The 4,241-nt window shown below is 23.6% G+C and overlaps 1 protein-coding gene across 2 annotated transcripts in view; it reads right to left on the bottom strand.

The window, feature by feature from the left end:
- Window positions 1-635: 635 nt before the first annotated feature.
- LOC105364277 (F-box/LRR-repeat protein 13-like) overlaps window positions 636-4,241 on the bottom strand; it is a 23,121-nt gene continuing 19,515 nt past the window's right edge. For both annotated transcript variants that reach the window (XM_011502164.1, XM_011502165.1), the window contains exons 2-5: window positions 2,529-2,689; window positions 1,912-2,426; window positions 1,428-1,713; window positions 636-1,079 (exon numbers count right to left, since the gene is read on the bottom strand). In XM_011502164.1, the coding sequence (XP_011500466.1) occupies window positions 682-1,079; window positions 1,428-1,713; window positions 1,912-2,426; window positions 2,529-2,682 (1,353 nt within the window). In that variant the 5' untranslated portion in view covers window positions 2,683-2,689 and the 3' untranslated portion in view covers window positions 636-681. The remainder of the gene's footprint in view (window positions 1,080-1,427; window positions 1,714-1,911; window positions 2,427-2,528; window positions 2,690-4,241) is intronic.

Genomic DNA, 4,241 nt, shown 5'->3' with positions numbered 1-4,241 from the left:
ACAATCATGAATATATTACAGGTATTTATATATTTCATAAAGAATAGAAGAATAGAATAGAGGACCATTGATTTTTAAGTTTTTCCAGAAGGATATTTAAATATACTTACTAATTGGTCATTTAATATAATTGACTTTAGCATAGCGAAGTAATTATTTAGTGTTATTTCATTCAAAGGAATGTCAAAAGTAAAAGCACAACAGAAGTTAGTTTATATAAAAAATTTATTAATTTGATAAATAATTGTGAGAAACATAAGATTATTTTAATAGTTTTATATAAAATGTTTCTTATCTTCACAATAATGACAGTTCTGAATTTCATTTAAAAACACAGGTTATATAACAGAAAACAAAAATATATAAAAATATTATGCGATATAAATGTACGTATCCTATAATAATAAAAACACTTATATTATAAATGTTTAGTTAGTATAGGTCGAAAAATAATAATAACGATAACTTAAAACCTATTTCATTAAATTTCAATATTTTACATTATATTTTTTATTTCCATTATTTAATTAACATCGCACCCTTGATGCATTCTCAATGTATTAATAACATATATATACATTATTTTTCAAAATAAAAGTATTTTATACTGTAAATATTTTAAAATTCACGTAGAATAAATAATCGTATTTTTTATAAACATATATTATCTAAAACTTTAAATTAATCAACTAATTGCACAACGATCATTGGAAATAGTTTCAGATATGGCGAAGTATTTCGCACTTTACTGATGTCTATATCAGTTTGACCCAAATACATTTTTAAAACAGTATTGTTTTTTCGTTTTTTAGTAGATATTACGGCTGCTTCGAGTAATTCATTGGAAATATTTTTACAATTACTCAGATTCAAATATTCAATATTTTCGGAAAGTTCGATAAGCGTTGCAAGCCCAGTATTTCTTACATTTGAACAATAGCTGCAATCCATGTGTATTAAGTTTGGCATACGAGTGAAAACTTCATCCGATATGTTGTTCAAGTATTCAATCAATAAAGACTTAAGTAATGGAAGTGACACAATATGTGACAAACCCATATTCGTTACTGCATTACAATCTAAAACAAAGTACTTTTTCTATAATTTCAACACTCAGCCATTCAACTTGTGAACTTAAGAAAACTACTAGTCGATCAGTTTTCCATAATTTATTTACAAGACGTTATTAAATTTTCATTTATGATTTTTCACGCATTCATTATTCTTGAGCATTATTTTTATTTGATATTCCTTTTAGTGATTTGAACAGAAAATGTTTACCTTTTGTTTTTATTTTCATATTATATTATCAATTATACAGTTTATACAAATTACTAGCTTTATTAATAATATTTTGTATATGTTTAAATATTATGCAAAAGTTATAAAATCACTAATATTTATAAATATTGATACGAAGTACTTACCGCTAAGGTCAACGGTTTTTAAAAGCTTACAATTGGCGCCGATCATTATTAATACGTCGTCATCAACCGAATCATTACAAGAAAGATCCAAACACTCGAGACTTGTTAAATTTGCTATTTTATCTAATGAAGTAGTATAAAGTGGACACGAAGATAATGTTAAGATCCTTAATTTTTCAGAACATGATCCAATATTATCCATGGTATTATTATTATTAAAAAAACTATATGAATCATGAAAATGATCCATTACTAGAACCTTGAGGTTTTGAAAGTTTTTAACTACCTGTTGATTGTAAAAGTTTTTATTGATGAAAATCGATCGTATTTATGTTTGGTGTTTCATAATAAGTAGTGAAATTCCTGATGAAATTTAACTAAATAAATATAATTATATAAATTATATATATACTTGAAATTCTATAAAATTCTATAAATTACTTCTATAATCAGATAAATTTTAAATATGCAAAAGAATTCTTACGTTGAAATGACGTAGTAATATGGATGGGCAATCAAAGAAAATAATTGTTTCAATCGATTCACTATTCAATTTTGACAAACATTTTCCAGTTATTTTATTATTCCAATACACGTTTAGTTGATTAAGATCTGCATTTCTTTTAAATAATGCTGACAGCTCTTTGTCGCACTTATCCGTACAATTTCCAATAGAAAATAATCTAATCTTGCAACAGCTATTGGCTAGATTTTTTATGCTCCACGGCGAAACCGTTAGGTCAGAAGCATAAAGATATTGTAAATTTGGGCAGAATCTTGCAACTATATTCAATACATTTGGGCCCAATCTACTATTATAATCATAAAACTCAATACTAATAAGGAACTGACCGCACCGGTTCAATACCTTCTTAAATATTCGATAATTAATTTTCTCTATAAAGCTAGATTTTTTGAATCCCCAAAGTTCATTATCAAAATTTAAGTCTTTTATATCGTACCACGATGTTCGGCTAATTATTTGCCATCTTTTACATACTGACATGAAACATTTTCAGAATGAAAAGTCTGTTATTTTATTATTGAATTATATTATATATATTGTTACATTAGAAATATTTTTCATTCAGAATTAAATACCTCTCTCTATCCTTATTCTGTCCACAATGGATAGGTATTGGAAAATAGATCTTATACAATCATTATTTAATTTGTGAATTCCTTCACTATTCTTGGAAAATGTTTCATTATCTACATTCGAGAATTCATGAATATTTCTGTGTTGCAGATTCATCTTGATGCTGTAAAAAGAAGTAAAATAAGCTAAAATTATGATATTATTAATATTAGTATTAATATCAAATATTGTTGATCGAGGCTTAAAGTAAATTATAAAAAGTATAATTTATATCTTTTAAATTTATAATGAAATATAAAATTATATATAAAATAATTTTAATGAATTTATAATGAGCTATAATGAATGAATTTGAATATTTAAATAATTCGAAATTATTTCTTAGATTTAATTCCAATCACATTTTATATCTATATTATGTTTTCTCAACTTTCAATTTTATCTCAAACTATAAACATCTATTAAATTATATTTTTATAGTAGTATTTTGAAGCATTACTTAGAAGACTTTGTTGGTTGTAAATTATAAAGATTTAAAGTTTGAAATTAAAGTATAAAAATGAAAGTTTCTTTTGTAAAAATATACGTTGATCTTCAAATTACATTTAAAATTGAAAGAAGTGTTCTGTATTTTGAAAAAAGTGTTCGGTTATTGGTTTACACAAAATAGTCATTGCATCAAAATGTATAAATAGATTTAAAAAATCTTTAGTCATAATTTATTCATATGAAATAAATATAATTTTTTATCGTTGTAAACTTTATCGCTGAAACATTTTCGATTGATATTTTGTTTTTTTTTTTTGTTGTTGAAACAAGTTACCGTAACAGCGAGTACCGTATTAGCGACTTCAAATGTTGTTTATATATTTTTCTGAAAATCACTTATAACAAAGTAATGAAAATAATTATTATTTAAAAATCTATTTAATTCAATAGTAATTTTAGGTATAACTATAGTTGTAAAGCCATTAAATACTATTGTAAAAAATAAGAAACAGAATATAGACTTTTACATCTTTTAGTTTGGTATATTTTTATGTATTCAATAAATCAAAATTATATCTTTTAGTTTGGTATATTTTTATGTATTCAATAAATCAAAATGCATTTGGAATTATATAAATTATTGGCCATTAAATACTATTGTAAAAAATAAGAAACAGAATATAGACTTTTACATCTTTTAGTTTGGTATATTTTTATGTATTCAATAAATCAAAATTATTTATTTAATAATAGATAATAAACAACCATGTATTAAGAATGGCATATTACGTTTATTTTATCATTTGAAGCTTAATACTTTATTTACTAATTATACTTTATTGAAACTTGTCAATTTTTTATATTTTTTAGTTCTTTTTTTCTAAAGTGTATATCACATATTGATTTTTAAATTTGCCAATAATATACAAATAAAATTTACTATATTTTAATTACATTTTTCTTAAATTATACGCGTAAAGATAAATAAAAGTACATATTCATTATTATCTTCAAATGTTCGATTTTAAAGGTTGAATTTATGGCTCGAACTATCAATTCAATAGTTCAGTGGATTAGTCTCTCGGCAGGATAACTTCAAAGGAAATAATAAGTGATAAGGCTAAAAAATATCGTGTATTTAGTAAAACAATGTTTATTATTTGTTAAGTATTATAATAATGTTGCACTATTGTTGAGAGAGAGAGAGAGAGAGAGAGAGAGAGAGA

The sequence above is a fragment of the Ceratosolen solmsi genome, unplaced genomic scaffold (genome assembly GCF_000503995.2).
Source record: "Ceratosolen solmsi marchali unplaced genomic scaffold, CerSol_1.0 scaffold31, whole genome shotgun sequence".
NCBI lineage: Eukaryota > Metazoa > Arthropoda > Insecta > Hymenoptera > Agaonidae > Ceratosolen > Ceratosolen solmsi.
The sequence above is the reverse complement of the archived record's forward strand: the minus strand, read 5'-3'. Positions and strand labels throughout refer to the sequence as shown.